This window comes from Thunnus thynnus, chromosome 8 (genome assembly GCF_963924715.1).
Source record: "Thunnus thynnus chromosome 8, fThuThy2.1, whole genome shotgun sequence".
In the NCBI taxonomy this organism is placed as follows: domain Eukaryota; kingdom Metazoa; phylum Chordata; class Actinopteri; order Scombriformes; family Scombridae; genus Thunnus; species Thunnus thynnus.
The window spans coordinates 34,861,152-34,880,991 of NC_089524.1; the positions used below are offsets into that span (position 1 = coordinate 34,861,152).

At 37.9% G+C, this 19,840-nt stretch overlaps 1 protein-coding gene across 7 annotated transcripts in view; it reads right to left on the reverse strand.

The window, feature by feature from the left end:
• The window catches only part of nfic (nuclear factor I/C), a 66,204-nt gene that overhangs the window by 35,013 nt on the left and 11,351 nt on the right, over positions 1–19,840 (reverse strand). For 5 of the 7 annotated variants that reach the window (XM_067598051.1, XM_067598054.1, XM_067598053.1 and 2 more), the window contains exons 2-4: positions 15,292–15,462; positions 14,498–14,674; positions 8,776–8,959 (exon numbers count right to left, since the gene is read on the reverse strand). In XM_067598051.1, coding sequence (XP_067454152.1) covers positions 8,776–8,959; positions 14,498–14,674; positions 15,292–15,462 — 532 coding nt within the window. Of the gene's footprint in view, positions 1–2,753; positions 2,958–4,864; positions 5,125–8,775; positions 8,960–14,497; positions 14,675–15,291; positions 15,463–19,840 lie in introns of those variants that run through there. The other 2 variants (XM_067598058.1, XM_067598057.1) reach the window with 2 other exon arrangements.

Genomic DNA, 19,840 nt, shown 5'->3' on the forward strand with positions numbered 1-19,840 from the left:
TTTAATTTACTATTGCACAGACCTGGTGTTGCTGGTGCAACTAGTCACTGGGGCTGTTGTATCTGTGCAGTTCTACCACATCATTCTGCTGCCTCACTGAGACTCCTTCAGCTCCTGAAGCCACAATATAAAAACCAGATGTGAACACTGTGTTCCCTTTCAGATGTTTTTGGACTCACCTCATAGTTGCATTAAACATAATTATACAAATGGTTTCAATGACAATGAATCACTCAGTTCAGAAGTTCTTAGACAATTTCTGTGTCACTATTAGCAGCTCTGCGTATGATTCAAAAACACCCACAGCCCTTTGAGAATCTTTTAGAACTACTTGCCATGACAAAAGTAGCTTCACAGCAACAAGTATTGCATTGTCCACATGTTCTTTCTAATTCGATATGGATAATTATGGTTCAAAGGATGATAATTCCTCAGTGACCCTTTGACAAAATCTCCCAACCATTCCCCATTGTGGTTCACAATGAGGAATTACCTGCAGGTAATTCAGTGGAATTTGGTTGGTTGGTTGGTTGAATGTGCTATTCCTGTTCCCACATGGCTGAATCCTACTGTAATGTGTTTGTTGACCCCCTGACCTTTCCTCTACAGTTCCACTATGTTTTTGCTATGGTGGCAGCGCAGCTCTAACAGGGACGATTTCACTTGATCGGTCTCCCACTATAGATCAGACTGAAATATATCTTCAACTATTGGAAAGTAGTAGATTTATAGAGATGTTTTCAACTCAGATATGTAGTTGCCCCAGTTTGCATGGATTAGCTCTATTCACACCCACTCATGTCTTTCCATTGAGTTTGTATGCAACTGCACTGTCTAAAATTCACCTACATGATAAGTAAGAGGGGGCGGCTGCCACTCTTGTTAACACATGCAGCTCTTTGCTGCTGCTATCAGAGGTCATGATGGTTCAACTTTTGCCACTTGGGGTCCATGTCATGTGTAAAAAGTCAAGTTCAGTAAGGTTAGGTGTGAAGTTGCAAACATTTATTTTGCATGCTAGGTTACAGCTCATTTAAGGGGTGGTCTCCCCTTTGGGGGAGATGAGCCAGTGGGTTATACATATAGTCTATTTTTGTCACTTTTTGTCCTTTCATTTTTTCAGTTATTTTGTTATACCTTTGTATTTCAATTAAATCACACTTAGCATTCATTCTCTTTTATGTGACATATTTTCCACTAACTGACTGGTTATGGCTACTCCCAATAATTTGACCTCTGAGACTAAGAACTCCTCCACTACTTTCATTACCTGGAATGTTCAAGGGCTCAATAATACAATCAAGCGCAACAGGGTATTTACATGTCTCCAAACTTTTAAACCAGATATTATATTCCTACGAGAAACACACCTTTGTGTGACAGAAGACTGCAAATTAAAGAGGAACTGGATAACCCAAATATATCATTCTAGATTTAATTCTAGAGCCAGGGAAGTAGCAATACTTTAAGAAAAATGTCCTTTTTGTTTCAAGTGATACAATCTCTGACATCAATGCTTGCTACATAATAGTTACTGTAAAACTGTACAACATGCCTGTCATTTTAGCCAACCTTTACGCTCCAAATTGGGATGATACCCCAGACACTGTTAAATCCACAATCTAGGAGTCCCTCAAGGCTTTCTTACAAGGTCAAATGATCTCATATACTGCATATAAAAACAAAAAACATACTAAAAGACTACTAGAACTGACCCAACTTATTTCCAATCTCGACTCTCAATACGCAGACAGACCTTCTACAGATTTGTTCAAACAGAAACTTGTGCTTGACAAGACAGCATACTTATGAACATGGGGAAAGGGCTGGTAAACTTCTTTCACACCACCTACACCAATCTTTATCCAATACTCTAATATCAGAAATCAGTGACAAGTCCAGACTGATAGAAACAGACCGTGAAAAGATAAACGACACATTCAAGCGATACTATTCAAACCTCTATGCCGTCCAAAACAGTTCGGGCCCCTCTGACATAGACTCCTTTATGGAAAATCTGAATATTCAACCATCAGCCAAGATCAGCATGCTACTCTGGAAAGCCCCTTTCCAGAGCCCACAGTGTTGAAGAGGCAATTAGTTCTTTACAAAGTGGGAAAACTCCTGGACCAGATGGGTTTATATGTTCATTTTACAAAGCATTATCGTCTAACCTGTCCCTTCTGCTATGTGAGGTATTTTCCGAAATACACACAAAAGGTTTATTGCTGCAAACTTTAACTTAGGTACAATCTCAGTAACCTTAAACCTTCCCTTGGAAATGTGAATCCCACCGACCAATTAGCCTACTAAACGTAGACTATAAAATTCTTACTAAGGCCCTCGCACTTCATCTAGAGAAGATTATGCCTACCATTATACATTCAGAACATACAGGCTTCATTTCAAATAGGCAATCATTTTTCAATGTACTTTGTTCATTTAATATCTTATACTCTCTACAACCACACCTGAGTTCACCAGCTCCCTTGACGCCGAAAAAGGCTTTTGACCATATCAACTGGGAGTATTATTTGTCCATTTTAGATCAAATGGGCATGGTCATGCAACTCATTAAACAATTTCTGGACCTCAATATCTGAAGTGTACTCATATATCTGCAACAAGCCAATAGATCATAATCCATATATGGCAATATCTAATGTATCTTCAACAGAACATAGCATCAGTTCATATCAGTCAAATGCTATAGCATTTACTTCATTACTGAGCGCACCCAGAAATGATTGCATTCCATGGTAACTGAGCTGGGGGGAAGTTATGTCCCTCTGTGAACCGGTTTACTGAAGGAGACATTCCCGTGCACGTGCTTTTTCCTCACCAACTAGAAGCTTCTCCCCTTGCTGGATGAGTTGAAACTTCGACCCATGTTCAACCAAACACAATTACCTGATCTGAGGGAGGCCACTGCTGCTGCAACCCAGCGCTCTCACTGCCTGCAGAAGGAAGAAAAGGATTTCTTCAGGAAGACGTGGATAACTTCTCTGCCTCGCTCTTCAACCAAGTCACTCTGCTGTTTTCTCCACCACGCTGCCGAGGATCAGCTTGCCATGAAGCCTGCCATTTTTGTCCTGCTCGGGACGACTGCTGTGTTTGCGCCACGGTGAGTGAGAAAGTAAGTGGCTTTGTTGATCGGAAATCAGACCATGTGCATTACAGACCGCTGTCGATATGCGCACTCTCTGTGGACAAAGCAACTGCTTCACACACATGCACACACACATATATACACACACTGACATCTTCTTACACATCTGACAGTCAGATAACGTGGGACACTGCCCCTCATTATCCGCCATCAGACACGTGTTTTACACGGAATTGGGTGAGCGCAAGACACCTACCACCGGCACCAATTTGCTATTGTCTACCAAGACACAGCAGTCACTTCCACTACTTGATTCTCACGTGACTTCACATCCGCTATCCTTAAGATCGCGTTACATCATCTCACGAGATCACGGTTGCCATTTTGCCCACACACACATACACACACAGAGACATACACATACCCACATACCCCTCTACACTCCCATACTCACACATAGACACACCTACCCATCTCACACACACACACACACACACACACGCACGCAGTCACCTGCATGTGTTCAACACTGTACATAGCTGTTGTTTATGTGTTTGCTTAGGTAGAATTGGATTTTAGAACAGTGGTTTATTGATCAAAGCATGTTAACTTTGTTAATTTTGCTAAGTTTAATAAATACTGTTATATCTTTAAAGAGAAGTTCTTTTGTCATTACTGTGTTTTATATATTGTGAAAAGTGGCTGATTGAGGGAGTCAGAGCTCAAATTCATTCCTTCTGTGTTCACCTGTGAATATTGATATCCCTCATATTAATACTCTAGGTGAACTCTTTTATGAGACTACCTTATTGTTAGGTTATTAGTCCCAGTTTCCGAGTGGTGCCCCATAATTATTAATTCATATTAACAATTTTATTCATTTTTATAATTAATAATTAATAATGAATAATTATCTCTGATAATTATTAACCATTGCTAATAACCAACCGTGCTCCTCACAGATCTGACAATTGTGTTCCTCTGTGAGGCTCTCTAACAGTTGGTGCCCTATATTATTAATTGATATTAATAATTTATTGATTTCATAATAAATGTAATTAATGGTATTAAAAAGAAGAGTGATCATTACCACATAGGTTTCACTCAATATGAAATTTGAAAAATTATATATGATGAATAGAAATTATATGATATAAGCCCGTCTATAGGGCTTCTGAACAGAATTGTCGTCCATAACAGTAGCAAACCAATCCCATGCTAAACAGTGGAAGGGGTTTGGTTAGGGAATAACTTCCCCAATACTGCTATTAACTAAATCACATTCTTTTTAAAAAGGTATAGAGGAGAGAGAGCGTCACTGAGTATAAGGATAAAGTGGTGATATAGCCTACCTATAGTTCAGTCCTGCTGGTAATGGTGATAGTCTATATTGATAGTGTAATTAAATTGTGTTTTATGCTTTCTCACATGAAGGCAAACAGCAGGGCTTCTACAAGCTTCTGTTATTGAAAAGAATGTCAAGCGTTAGCCTCCTTACAGTTAGTCAGCTTAGAAAATCAGATCTAGGTCTTCCATTTGGTCTGAGATGCAGCAAAGCTAAAAATAACATGGGAACCCACATCAATACTCAAATTGTTGACACACACACAGTTGGCCCAGCTTATCAAATATCTTTGTGATAAAGATGAAGAAATTATACATAATCATAAATAAATACAGAAATGTATCAAAGTATGATGTTCATGTTAACTTCAAGTATGATGTATGTAGGTATGATTTCTTCACTACCATACATCCTTCTAACATTTCTTTTGTATTAAAATCTTTTCTTACATCATCTGGAAATATTCATTTCAACAACTCCAGTGTCACACCCAAGCCCTCCTACTCCTGCTAAAGTCCTCCGCATGGTTCCTGCACCAAATTATGTGCTATCTCGTCTGTGTGTGCGCTGTCCACAATAATTTATGTGTTCATACTCCTTCAAGTCGCTGTCTTGTCCTTGCAGCAGATACCATTTCTCTCCGACTCTGCAGTGGCTGTTATGGTCAAATCTGCAGCAAGCACAAAGGACGGATGTTCTTGAAGTTGTTGACAGCAGGAAAAACCAACCCAGTCTCACATCAAAATGTGTAATAGCTACATTGGTCCACAGCGCACAATATATTAGTTTCACAATAACTGCTCTAAAATTGTCAGATGGCTACATTTTTTTGGCCTAATCTTTTATATTAGCCTGTGTCCACGTCAAATGACAAGTGTCAAGTTTCTGTCTGTGAAAAAAAAGGACATTCATTTTATTCTCTATGGAAAATGCAATATTTTAAGAGAGGTTTCCACCGGAAAAGTTGTTAGGCTCAGTGGGGGGGGTAAAATGTTTTAATGTGTGTTTGGGCACTGATTACATCACTTGTCCACCGCCCCCACCATTGTTTTGCTGGAAATAGAATCCATTTAGTTCATTTTTGTATATCAGCGCCCACGTTCATCAAATAAAAAACTCTAATTGTAAAATATATACTAAGCATGTTATCAATACTTAGTCAGACGACATATGCTACAATTATAAACTGATAGTGTCTGCTCCATGACCATCCGCAGCAGCAGCAGAGTCACAGCACAGAGTGGTGGGGTGAGACGTCTGTCGTCCCTCCTGCTCTCTGTTGTAAACAGACATAGCTGTTAGCGAGCAGCTGCTCTCATGTCTCCCGGGTCTCGGTGCTTGTTTACGGCAGAAATTCTCCTGCTCTCTGCCTGCTCAGCCTGCTCTCATGTCTCTCTCCGGATGGCAGACGGGTTGCTCCGGTTCTAGTTCTAAGTGGTGGTCGTCCTTTGGCTTGTCCTTGGCCTCACCGTCACACATATACTCTCTCTCGCGACCGCTCACTCACTATGCATTGAGCTACTCCTTAAAGGAGCTATGCTACTTGCATAACACATCTTAGTTTAGAAAATATCTTAAATATCTTAATATTTTAAAAATCTTTTTAAAAAAATCCCAAGTGCTTAAGCCCTTTGGGCCTCAACTCTACACTGATGGAAACCCTGACTTTAAAATAGTTTTGGTATTAAAAAGCATTTTGATAACATTTTTAGTGAGAAATGTGCATTTTATTTTCATAATCTTCATTCAGTGAAAGTGTATGATGTTTAGCTTGTTTGTTATTGCGAAGATTTCTTCAGGCTTCCTATCATTGCTATGGTGGTTGCTATGGACACTGCTATCACTGAAACCACATAGTTGCATGTTGTTTGAATTGTTGTCTTTGCGTTGTGTAGTTATCTGAGCTGTTATGCTATTTGTGTTATTTCATGTAACTTCTTTCAATAAAAAACATAGATGTTAGAGCGCTCCAGGGAAGAATTGAATTGGAAATCCAGAATTTGAAGCTTTATACCATTTCTCTCCGACTCTGCAGTGGCTGTTATGGTCACACCTACAGCAAGCACAAAGGACGGATGTTCTTGAGGTTGTTGACAGCAGGAAAAACCAACCCAGTCTCACATCAAAATGTGTAATAGCTACATTGGTTCCACTGAGATTAAAAGGAATGTCAGCCTTTCTTTTTATGTTCTCGCAGACAAGAACTTGACAGTCACATGATATGGATGCAGGTCAATAGAAAAGATTAGGCCAAAAAAATGTAGGCATCTGACAATTTTACATTATTGTGAAACTAATACATTTGGCGCTGTGGACCAACGTAGCTATTACACATTTTGATGTGGGACTGGGTTGGTTTTTCCTGCTTTCAGCAACTTCCAGGAACATCCTTCTTTTGTGCTTGCTGTAGATTTGACCGCATCAGCCACTAACAGACATTCAACATAGAGGGCTCTAGCAAAAAGGTGAACCTAGCTCAACTTTTGCCACATCATCATCCAGCAAGGCACTGCACTTGCTAATCAAATACGTGTAGTGGCATATCCCTTGTAGATGAGTTTATGTAAACAATGTATTTCTACTGTTTACCTAGCGGTCGTCATGACAAAATATAAAGTGATTGCCACTGTAATAGCTTGTTGTAAAGTCCTGTCTCAGAGTATTATAAACCTAATACTGTCTAATAAACCTGCAAATTCATGGATATTTCACTTCAATGCCTCACCAATATCTGATGCAATATGAACCCACCAATTCAGCCCCTTTTGTTTTCTTAACACACTGCTGTTTACAGTCTGAACTAACCATTGATTACCCAACCACTGAACTTTCACACAACTGGTCTCACAACTATCACCACCATCCTTGACAAACTACAAATTCCTGTTTCCATGGAGGAGACCAAAATTCTCTGAACAGCATCACCATTGAAACATCCCCACTAAGCAATTTATTTCTGATGCATTGTCTCACCTTCTTTTCCACAGATTCAGAAAAGTCTGCATTTCATGCAGACTCTGTTACTCTGGTGGCTCCACTACTTTCTAAAATGATCTTCCTACAAACGACCCTCTCATCCTCCCCAAGATTTTCACTCTGTCTGCTATGTAAATGCTTACTTCATTTATCAGTCACTGCCACACTTAACGCTCTATTAGACTTTCCACATTTCTGTTCACTATTCATTCATATGAATCTCTGAACAAAGACTGTGTGATGATTCAGAGGTCTGGAACCAGGCAGTGTTGGTTTCCTCTGGGTACTCTTGTTTCTCGAGATGTATCGACTCAATTCATTAAATAATCTGCCAGATGCGATCAAGCCACATTAAATACAGTTTCCTGTTCTGCTCCGTTCACTTCACTCAGGATGCATAAAGCTAATACTATGCCACTACCTGCATGTGGTAACATTATTATTTTATGTGAAGATAGTTTTAGGTCTTTACTGGGAAACTGAAAATGTTGATATGACGACAATTTCATCCTCTATTTCAGATCTTCACTTCAGAATATGTTTTTACTGAGAAAAACAATCTGTTTTCAAGGTTGCATAATGGTGACAGTAGAATGCATCAACTCTCACAGTCCCTGACAGTTCTGTCTCAAAATAATTCAGCACAACACCTGATGTAATAAGTAGGTATTATATTTTACCTGAAGTATACTGTATATCAATTAAGGATAACATGAAGCGCAACATTAAAGGATAAGGCTGGCGATTTTCTATATTTTTCTTCTTGTCGAAAAATCTCATGTGCAGAGCCAGGCCAACAACAAACTCATCCCACTAGTAAGTGTTATGTGTGTATCCAAAGTCTGATATATCATATTCCTCCTCTTAAAAACACATCAATAAGTGACAGGGATAAGACTGTAACCCTTAGGGGAGAGGTTCCTTATACAGTGGATGCTATGTCAATGGAATGCGGTTCCAGAGCTTAGTTCCCGTGCATTTTCATTGATGTCTGTCATACAAGGAACTTCTCTCCTGAGAGTTAAAATCTTATCTCACTTACTCACTTATGTGTTTTTCATTGTTTTTGGACAACAACGGAGGTCTATGGCACAGAGGAATAAGATATATCAGACTTTGGAGTTGTTTCTAACCAAGCTACGATAATGACGTTCTTTGGGTACGAAGGAACATGTCACCCAATGCAGCAGTGTATATGTTAGTTAGTTAGTTAGTTAGTTAGTTAGTTATAGTTAGATAGTTATAGTTAGGATGCTGGTTTGGCTCTGCATACGAGATTTGTTGACAGTAAGAAAAATATCGAAAATCATCAGAATTATCTTTTAATGTATGTGTTAGTACATACCCCTCTCTTGTACATAGTAAGCGAGGTAGAGGTCGAGCTCTTTGATGGAGACAGAGATGTGTCGAGGCTGGACACAGAGGACTGGATTGGAGCACTGGCCTCCCTTCACCAGCCGCTCTCCATCTGTGCTTTCCAATGGGATTCCTTTAAACAGGATGACCATCACCAGGTCCAACCTCCACACCTTGGAAAAGACAAAACACAAAAATTACTACCTAAAAACAACACAAATTTAACCCTCGCCAAGGTTAGCGTGACAATATACCATGTGGAATCACTGCACCAGTGCTTCCATTTATGTGTACGATGCACTGCTTCATTAAACAGTTTTGAGTCATCTATATTGGCAAATGGCTTTTCTGATGTTAAAAAAGGGAATTAAGTGTGTTTCGATTAACCAAGATAGCGGAAATGAAACAGGCCTCTCAAAACATCCTAAACTTCTGTCAGGTAGGTAGCAGTAATGCTAAAAGGAAGCAGTTGTGTCATATGATGTCATCTACGGAGAGGAAAATGAATAGTCTACTGTATTTGTGTTTGAGGTTCTTCCAGTGGAGATTCTGCTTTTCTCATTGGGTCATGTTGCTGCTATCGGTTTACATTTATACACTGATTATAAGAATAAAGATATATAGATATGTCTATAACATAGATTTTTTATACCTTGCAATATAGGAAAAGTTCATCATTCATCATATGATCAGCCAAGTTGCCCCATATTGTCAACATTTGTCATGCTAACTGCTTACATGATGAAAAGCTAGTCTAACACTTTACATATTTAGTCAAATGCTCTGGACAAATGAGAGACAGTTGGCCCTACTGCGTTGTTGATGCTATCAACTTTTCAGGCAAATTTAGATGACTTTTGCCTAAAACATTTTCTTCATTTTCTGAGCTCGCCTAAATATTTACAAATCCCTGTGCCCTTTGTAGCTCGACAAGACTTGGAGTTTTATTATCCATCGCTTGTAGTTTTTGCTCCATTGTGTTCACCCTGAAAATGTCTTACCACTTGCCTTAACTTTTTACTTACTTCTTCCTTGGGAACTGTCCAAAAATTATTAAATGGCAAGTAGGGCTACTTTCAGTTTATAAAAACACAACACTCTTCTAGGGCTGCAACTAAGGAATATTTTCAATATCTATTAATCTGACAATTATTTTCTTGATTAATTTATTTTCTTGATCAATTATTTTCTTAATTAATTGGTTAATCATAACTTGCTCATAATTTGCTCCATAAAATATCAGAAAAAGAAAATGTCAATCACTGTTTCCCATAGCCCAAGCTAACATCCTCAAATATCTTGTTTTGTCCCAACCAACAGTCCACAACCCAAATTCAGTTTACGGTCATAGCAATAAAGAAACCAGAAAATATTCACATTTGAGAAGCTGGAATCAGAATTTGGAAATTAATAAAAATGATTAATCCATTAGCAAAATATTAAGCAATTAATTTAAGAGTTGGCACCTAATCAATTAATTGACTAATAGTTGCAGCTCTACACTCCTCTAAGCATCCCAAAATTAGTTTGACCAATAATAACTAAAAGTGCATTAAAGATTTAAGATTGTGTACCCCAGTTTAATCTTCAACATGTTTATGACTTGTGACTAATTTTCACAAAATTATACATAAACTGGTAACTGCCACACTAACAAGATAAACTTAATATGTTGTGTCCTGTTGACCAAAAAATCCAGCAACTCAATTTCTGAACCAAGATTCTAAAAAATAAAAATAAATATGAATCAGATTAGATGATATTGTGGCTGTATGAAACCAGATGTCTGTCTGTCCCTCAGCAATTACATGATACCTGAGTCACATAACAACATGTGATGGAAACTGAGGGGATAGTTTCCTCCAAGCACCCTTGTCAAACAGGGCACACTTAAGATCAATACACATGTTAATCACTGTCAATGAATGGTGCACTGCTCACTGAGAGAGGGAGACTGTTACTAGTTGTGTACATTGAGTGTATATAAACATGGACGTCATGACAGCTCCCTAAAAGTGAAGGCAAAACATCACAATTGCCCCCTGGTGGCTGGCTGCAGTGTAGGTTATAAGTCCCACCCCCTCCATGTTAGAGGATGCGACCAAGAGGGCACCTCCGGGTCTGAAGGCAGAAGTGCCTTAAACTTGCATTCTTTCTAATGGCCAGCAGGGGGTGACTCCACTGGCTGCAAAAAGAAGTCCAATAGTATAAAATTCTATGAGAAAATAACCCTACTTCTCACTTGATTTATTACCTCAGTAAACAATTTCCTAATGATTTTATGGTCTCAATCGCTAGTTTCAAGTCTTCTTCAATACAGCATGATGTTCAATTTGTAAATTATGGTCCCATTTGGAGTAAAACAGACAATAAAGCAGTGTTTGCTTTAGGGCATGGCTACCTTGTGATTGACAAGTCGCTACCACAGCAAAAACATTGAATATGTAACTAACCATGGCGTGTGTAGGCATAGCTGCTGTTATTTCACAGTGTGGTTTCAGTTCATTAAAATTAACTGTAACATTTTGGTCGCCTAAAAAATTCTTGTTCAGTCGGTGAGTTTATTTTGTTTGAATGGTTTTAGGGCTGTTTTTTGCTAGCAGGAATTAGCATCAGCACTAGCATTATTACCGTTAACCATAGATTGTAAATGCACTGTGCTAACCGAGCTAGCAGCTAGTGCTATGGTCAGCTCAACCCTATTGTCCAAATATGGTCACTTCTGGCTCGAAAAATCACACTAACCCTAACCCTAACCCATAACCTCTAACCCTAAATCCAAGGTGATGATGGTGATAACTCCCAAACCTCAAATTAAAGTAAACATTGCAAAAATTTGAAAGGATTTGGTGTTCCACCAAACTAGAAGAATCCCACTTAGTCTGGCAAAACATATAGGGAGGCCCTCTGTAATGCCACAGCTGCCTATTACTCATCATTAATAGGAGGAGGAGAGGAGAATAAAAACAGCCCTAGGTTCCTTTTCAGTACTTTGGCCAGGCTGACAAAGAGTCATAACTATTGATCCATGTATTCCTATAGCTCTCAGTAGTAATGACTTCATGAGCTTCTTTAATGATAAAATTCTAACTATTGGAGACAAAATTCATCACCTCCTGCCCATTTATCCACAAACACAGAAACCTTAGAAACAACTGATAAAGCTGATATATATTTAGACTGTTTTCCTCCAATTGACCTTCCTGAATTAACTTCATTGATTTCTTCATCTACACCATCTCTTAGATCCCATCCCAACTAGGCTGCTTAAGAAAGTCTTACCCTTAGTTAGCACTTCTTTACTAGATATGATCAATCTGTCTTTAGTAACATTCTATGTACCACAGTCCTTTAAAGTAGCTGTAATTAAACCTCTTCTTAAGAAGCTTACTCTTGATTCAGGTGTTTTAGCCAACTACAGACCTATATCTAATCTTCCCTTTCTCTCTAAGATCCTTGAGAAAGCAGTCGCCAATCAGTTTGGTGACTTTCTACATAACAATAGTTTATTTGAGGATTTTCAGTCAAGATTAAAGGCCTAAACACATTAAAAGCGATAATTGACGTGCATCAGATGGCGCACATCAATTGATGGTCCTATGGCGCAATGCAAGCATCAGATTTGAAATTCCAACACCGCAGAACCAACACAGGTGTTTCATTTTGTTCTTTCTATTAATTGCTGCATTAGTTGGATGTAATGAATGAATGAAAAGGAGAAATGCAGAGGAGGAAAACGAAACTGAAACTAAGAGCATCTGTTTCCATAGTAAATCTTTTGTTGACTGTTTGATGGTTATTTATTTGTGCTTTAAAACGTGACTGCTGTGAAATAATCTGAATATAACGTTTTATTTCTCTCATTCAGAGGTTTTGTTCTCACTACCGCTCAAGAGACAAGACAGTTTGACGCGCCTCATAACGCTTTTAGTGCGTGTTTGGCCATTAAAAACAATAGGTGTACTTCAAAACACGTGCGTCAGACGCTCCCAGTGCGTTTAGGCCTTTAGAGTGCATCTCAGCACAAAGACAGCACTGGTGAAAGTCACAAATGATCTACTAACTGCATCGGACAAAAGACTTCTCACTGTACTTGTCTTGTTAAATCTTAGTGCCGCATTTGACACAATTGACCATCACATCCTATTACAGAGACTGGAACATTTAATTGGCATTAGAGGAACTGTATTAAGTTGGTTTAAATCCTATTTATCAGATCGTTTTCAGTTTGTACACATTAATGATGAATCCTCCATACACGCAAAAGTAAGACACAGAGTTCCACAAGGTTCTGTACCGACCAATACTATTCATCTTGTATATGCTTCCTTTTGGTAATATTATTTGGAAACACTCCAAAAATGTTCATGCTATGCAGATGATACGCAATTATTTTTATCAATGAAGCCAGATGAAACCAATCAGTTAACTAAACTCCAAGCATGCCTTAAGGACATAAAGACCTGGATGACCTGCAATTTTCTGCTACTAAACTAAGAAAAAACTGAAGTTATTGTGCTTGGCCCTAAACACCTTAAAAACACATTATCTAATGACATAGCTATTCTAGATGGCATTACCCTGACCTCCAGCACCACTGTAAGGAATCTAGGAGTTATCTTTGATCAGGATATGTCCTTTAACTCCCACATAAAACAAATTTCAAGGACTGCCTTTTTTCACTTACATAATATTGCAAAAATCAGGCACATCCTTTCTCAAAAAGATGCAGAAAAAATAGTCCACGCATCAAATTGCTAAACTCCAGGCTTCAAACTGCAGTCCACAAACCAATGGATGAAGTTACGGTGACAACGTTCATATTTTTTTTACAGTCTATGGATGCTTCATAGGCCAAAGTAAAAAATCAATTTCCAAATTGAATTTCTTAATCACTAGGTCACCAGGTAATACTAGTCCTGTACGAATAGGGCTATAAGTGGAAGCACTGTAAACACACCCTGATGACATAATAGAAAACTGTTTGCACCGATTCATTTTGAAAGGGCAACAGCCAATGGGGAAACTCCAACACTTGGCTGGCCGACCAATGGTGTGACTTCATCACTTACTCAGTCAGTCACTCACAAACAACCGCATGTGTAGGGCTGGCCCCTCTGATGCGGTTCAGTCAAAAAGTCAAAAAGCTCTGTTAACTGTGGAAGAATGGACAATAAACGGCCAACACATTTCATTTCAGTTCAACAAGTGTTGTATTGTACTTCTGATTTCAGTTGCAGAATAATGTGAGGGTAGCAGCTGCTGTAGGTTAGTGAGAAATGATCTACAGAGAGACGATGTTCAATTACTAATCAATAAGATCCACACATATTGTGTTTCTAAAAGGAGACAGACTGTGTATTATTATGAACCATGCACAAAAACATCTCATTAATAAAACTATTATGATGTAACCATGTGATTTTTATTTCTAATTAAATCTCACAAGAGAATGCAGTCTTCAAAATTAAATCTGAAGTGAGAAAAAATACCTACCCTTCCCTCTCTTAAGCCAAAAGAAACAATCTAAACAATGTATAGTTGAGAAACATTTGCCTGTAGACCATCTGCTCTTTCATACAGTTCTTGGTTGGAAGATCTGAATTCATCAACATTTACATATTATCCTGGCTTGCTGATGCAAACATAATTCTGGAACAGAACCACTGGAATTGAACATGTATGGTACTATTAGGAAGAATTCAGTTTACCTTGTCAGCTTGTCGGAGACAGTCTATGCGTCTCATTTTGCCTTTCTGGTCAGGGTTCGACAGGACACAACACGCAGCTTTCTTCCCAGTGACTGACAGGACAAAGTCTTCTCTGCACTCAGGTCTAATGTCCTTTCTTAACTTGGCTAAAAGACGACTGGCCCACTTCTGTTTCACCTAGGAACACAATAATATTGTAAAGAGAGGTATGTCAATTTATTTAGTGATTAATGAAATATGTACTAACATAGCAAACTAGCTTTAAGACCAGTCATAGGACTGTGTAAAGTATATTAATATGTTGTAAAACACTGGTCTGATCACTAATAAAATGTGTTCATGTTTTAATTAGGCTATAGAAAGTTAAAGTCTGCCTCCACTCAAAAATGTTTTGTTTAATGGTACTTGAGTGTGATATTTGGGCTTCACTGAGCAGAATGATTCAAGTGCAGTTTGTTTTCACATTCATCTGCTGAACCTTTCATGTCAGTTTAACACATGTACATACAAGCATGATTTGTGACATCACAACTAGTTTGGAGCCAACTGGTCCAATTTGCAACTTACACAAATGTTACATGGAAACTTGAAGCCTCTACTGCACATAGACTGAGAATGGAGAAAATTAAGTAGGACACATACCACATCTAGCAGTTAAACTTAATAAACAAACTAAATATTTGCATATTCACTTATTATGGATTTTTCAATGACAGAGAGGAAAAAAATGTAATTTTAAGATTTTCTACTACTTGATTTGTGACATACATTTTTTTTTCTTCCTATCTACCCACCTCTGCCTTCTCCCCAAGCAGTTCATCTTTGACAGCTCTCTCTTCTTCTTTAGTCATCCTTTTCTCATGTTTTTTGAAGTACTTCCTTTTCCTGGCCTGGAGGTTGAACCATGTGTAGGCGAAGGCACGGACCTGGGGCAGCAGAGCCTCAATGAACGGATGAAACTCATCCTACATGACAGACAGACAGATAGACAAATGTAAATACATACACAGAGTTATCAGTAGGCAAAACCACCTTTAACCTCAACTTCCTCAGTTAGAACATGTAGCATGGGCTTTATTTTCCCAGCAGGTGTGGTGATTATTAAAAAAAGTCTCTCAGCCAGTCATTGCTCTGAGACAGCTGTGCCAACCACAGTTAAGCATAATAACAACAATTTTTTCATAAGTTAGTTAATATAAATAATAAAAAGTAAAAATATATTTGGTGAAGCTGTTTATATAATTGCATAATTCTAATGTATCTTGCCTCGTAAATAGTCACATAAAGTAGTAATTAATGTTACATAACACCGTCTGCACAGCAATGTATTTCAAGAATAAAAGATAAGATGCTAATTTTGCTGGAAAGAAAGTTGGAAAAGAGGCTATGATGAGCCCTGCTAATCAGACGTCTCCTTCAGGAAAAAGACAGAATAGGCTATCCTTATCATAAATGCAGTCCAACTTAAATGCCATAAAGAAGTCAGGGACCAAGAGGAAATGTATGTATTAGTTGAAGGAAAGCTAGAAAACAAAGTGGTGACACTGATCAATGTATATGCCACCCAGAGAGTACCAAATGTTTTTTCAAAACTCTGTTATTGCCTTAGACACTGAAGGTATTTTCATATATAGTTTTGATCAAAGCCTCAAGAAAAACAAGATGCATCTGATCAAGTTTATTAACAGATCAGTGCAGGAAATGGTACTAACTGATGTTTGCAGAGAACTTCATCCTCTAGAAAGGGACTATACACACTATTCGATACCTCATTCTGTCTACTTCAGAATCGACTACTGTTTAATGAAATGTAAAATCGGGGTGGCAGATCACAATGCGATCAGTTTGACAATACACCTGAATAGTATAAAAATAAATGCTGTATGGAGGCTCAGTGTGGGTATTTTGAATAATAAGACAAATATGGTACAGATAAAGGAAGAGATAAACGGTGGTATAGAAAAGAATATTAATGAGGATGTAACGATTATTATATGAGCCAGATGAAATAGAAAGAATATTTGAAGAGTACTATAAGAAACTACAAACCATCATCAGCTGATGAAAAAACAAGTTCAGAGTTCAAAGTTTTCTTAAATCACTTCACTTGCCATCTATTGGTGACATACAGAATGATACTATTACGTCACAATTTACAGTAAAGGAGCTGGAAGCTGCAATCAGTAGACTAAAGATTAGTAAATCACCAGGTAGCAATGGAGGCTGTGTGGGAGTATGGAGGCTGACCATTTGCATATTTTCTGGAGCTATACAAAGATAAGACTATATTGGGAAAATGTTAATATAGTTACTAACAATATTTTGGGATATGAAATCCCAAATATTTGCCCCGTGATGTATTTTGGGAACACTGAAGATGTCGTGATGAGATAAGAGAAGATCTCTACTTTACCAAAGTTTACTTACAGCAGGTCGTTACAAGAAATACACTCCAAAACAGTAACAGCGGCTGGTAATTGTCCAAGACATTTTTGTCGTGGAAAAGTTTATATACCTTTTGAGAGTCAAAGAGAATACATTTAAAAAGAACTGGAAAATTGGAACATCTATATGAGACATAACACCAACTAAATGAATGCCTAATTAAATATATATATGTGTATGAATACTGATATACTCGCAGGCAACTCCATTGTAATTTTAATTTTGTATTTAGTTATGTACCTTATTGTATTATTTTTTGTGTTGATGTTGATGTGTTGTTCTGCTTATATTTTTGTGAAAACTCAACAAAACTTAACTCTCGCTTAAGTGAGAATGAAGAGGTACATCAAAAATCAGCAACTGATGTTTGTAGCCAGGCTCGCTGGGTGCACCTGTACTGTGTGCACTTGGACACAGAGTGGGATCAGAAAGAATACATTATCATACATTACAGGCGGGCTTGTTAGAGGCTGTGACAATAATGGCTAATAATATCCACTACTTTCATCCCCTTTAAACACAAGTATTTCCCTGTCATGACAGTTTGGGAATCTTGTGCCGTTTTTTCCTCAGTGGAAACTTATTATTGTTTTTGATGTGCAGAGTTTCAAATATGAATACAGCAGCTGCCAGGAGCAGATGATGTCTCTTTTTAGGTTGAATTCCCTTCTCTGGACACGTTGATGATCCAGCAGTCACCATGTTTTCCTTGTGTAATATTTTGCGACTTTTATTGGCATTACAATGATGCATACAATAACCACCTGCAGTTAAATACCATTGTAGTGCCACATATAACATTAAAGTAGAAATTTAAACGTGATCTAGTATTAGGGATGTCAACAGTCAACTGTTAATTGGTTAACAGCCGAGAATATTTTTGACTGGTTATACATGTCAGTCTATAGATTCATCTGTATACACACAGCTAAAAGTTATCCAGTGTTGTCGGGATAGCATTGGTTTGAATGGACTGTCCTGAGGAAGTCATTAGCAGAGAGAGAGTACAGTTTTTTTAATGGGACTGTGTGAACTGTTCTCAATGTATCAGTATCCAACAGAGTTGCTGATTTGCTTTAGAAACTAAAGAACAATTCATCATAACCAACAAGTTTGATGCGCACATGAGGTTTCTCTGGTTAATTTGCACTAGTCTGGTGGCATAAATTTGATTGGCCACCCCCAATTTGAAATAATTCATTATCATTATAAATAATGATTAATACCACCAACTTCCTTTTACCAAATTATGCTCAAATTTCACTGCTCTCTCAATGTGTGTATGACTGTTTTATTGTTGCATGTTTATATGTTTAAATCCTCTCCTTGCAGACACCTTCACAACACATTGTGCAACTCACTGTCACTCACTACATTATCTACTCTACGGTACAACCAGTGAAAATAACATCATGGAACATAAGGAGGATTAGCTCTCCAGCAAAAGAGCCAAAACACTGAATTACTTACACAAAATAAAATAATTAACAAAAAAATCCAAAAACGAGGTGTAACCATACTAATAAGAAAAAATGTTGGCATAATGTCTTCTGATTCAGAAGAGTCTATGTTGGGAACTGAGGATATGACCCCGGTGCAGTTCAGACAGTCATGATAGTACAGCAAGAAGAAGTTGGGGGAAAATATGGCAACACCAGCTATTGCAATGTGGAGGAAGCTCTTGATTTAGAAAATATTTGGTCAGAGCAGGAGAAAGAAAAGATACCAACAAGAGAAAGAGAAGGAAAGAGAAAAAGAGAAAACACCAAGCAACAAAAAGAAAAGGGAAAAGTAGATGGAGAAAAGTAGAATGCTCCGAAATTAAACTGATAAGGTTAGAGTAATGAGGTGGCAAGCTCATCCAGCTTTTGATATGTTGATATGTTCTTACTCTGTAAACAAATTCAGAACTGCTGTAGACCATGCATACACACAAATCATAAACATCCCATGGTCTAAAGAATGATATAGTCAATATTTATTCAATGCAAACAGTAAATTAGAACTTCGATTATTTAAAAAATGATTGGGCCTAAATATACAACATTTAAAAATGTGGAATTGCTAATAATACACAATTTATTTACTAATTATAAAATGAATTGCTAAAACGTTGTAATCCATAATCATCAGCATAAATGTAATGAAATTATTAATATATTAAAATCGCAATTTCCACTTTAAGATGGCAATAGCTTATATATTGGAATTTCCATATTGGAATGTGACACCGATTGATTTCCACTCTCAGATTTGGCCGTGATATATGCCACTGGTTAACCAGCAGCCTGTTCAGTGTTCCTCACGGCCAAACACACAGACGAAATACGATGCACACCTGGTGCAGCAGTAGAAATTTATTTAGATCAATTCCACAGATCTACACATTTACCAACTTATTTTTTTTACAGATGTACTGCGTGGTAGTACTGCAACAGGTATGCAGGCTGTATACAGGATTCACAATTGGGTTCCATCTGCCTTTTCTGGCTTCTACTTCTGACACTATTGATTGCATTTCACTAGCAATAAAGTTTTTCTACATTTTTATCATCACAGCCCTCTTTACAATGAGTGACAGCTCTCTCCACTGCTGCACCACTCCAACAGAGCTTTCTTTATATAGAGAAATGGGGGCATGGTAGTATGCTAATTACAGATAGCAGGCATGCACCTGTAAATTTAGAATGATTCTGATTCACTAACAAACGCACACTGGTAAGAACAAAATTGGCCAGTGTGGCATGTGTCATGAATCTGATGGCAATTTTGCGTGCACACTTATTTTGTGTGCAAAGTAAGAACATTTCTACACACATATTAATGAATGAGGCCCAATGATGCTAGCATGTTGATGTTATGAGGTATAATGTTCACTGTGTTGGTTTAGTGTGTTAA